Source organism: Egretta garzetta, unplaced genomic scaffold (assembly GCF_000687185.1).
Source record: "Egretta garzetta isolate BGI_Z169 unplaced genomic scaffold, ASM68718v1 scaffold16, whole genome shotgun sequence".
Lineage (NCBI taxonomy): Eukaryota > Metazoa > Chordata > Aves > Pelecaniformes > Ardeidae > Egretta > Egretta garzetta.
The window spans coordinates 11710-12448 of record NW_009260022.1 but is presented as its reverse complement, the minus strand read 5'-3'; the positions used below and the strand labels follow the sequence as shown (position 1 = coordinate 12448).

General features: G+C 56.4%; 1 protein-coding gene across 1 annotated transcript in view; it reads right to left on the bottom strand.

The window, feature by feature from the left end:
• The window catches only part of TBR1 (T-box brain transcription factor 1), a 46998-nt gene extending 46259 nt beyond the window's left edge, over positions 1–739 (bottom strand). The window contains exon 1 of the mRNA XM_009640706.2: positions 48–739. Coding sequence (XP_009639001.1) covers positions 48–739 — 692 coding nt within the window. The remainder of the gene's footprint in view (positions 1–47) is intronic.

Below are 739 nucleotides of genomic sequence, written 5' to 3'. Positions count from 1 at the left end.
TCCGGGCGGCTCCCCCGGCCCCGGCGAGGGTCCGCGCGGTGGCTTACCTGCCCTGCTTCGTGATTATCATCTCCGTCTGGTGCCGGTGGAATTTCAGCCAGAGTGGCCTGTTGCACAGGTAGACCTGAGCCTTGCCGGGAACTAGCCCCGGCTGGGTGGAGGAGAACTGGTAGAAAGGTGCCCCTTGGTAGGAATGGCCATACTGCTGGGGGTAAGGGTAGCCCGCCGTGGGGTAGCCTTGCGGAGAAGAGTTGGAGAGGAGGCTGTTGTAAGCTCCGTTGGTGATCACAGGATGGTGAGCCATGTAGCGGCTGGGGCTGGCGATGGAGAAGGCTGGGTGAGCAGGTCCATGCTGGCTGGGGTAAGGGAACATGGTACTAGGAGCAGAGGCAGCAGACTGGGGCTGGCTGGACTGAGAGAGCAGATAACGATCTGCAGCAGATCCATCGAAACTGTGACGAAGCTCAGAGACCCCGTCCAAGACGGGAGAGAGTTTATTTCTCTGGACGTCCCCTGGTGTGTCCTTGGAGTCAGGAAAATTGTCTGTATCTGACTGATTCGTCATCCCCCTGGTAATTTTTTTCAAAGGTGAACTTCTCTCCAGGTTGTCAGTGGTCGAGATAATGGGATGATCATGCAAGGCAAGCTCAGATCCGCCTGCATGTGGGTAACTGCTGCTCACATTGAGAAATTTCTTGGAGAGCATGATAGAGGGAGAAAGACAATGCTCCAGCTGCAT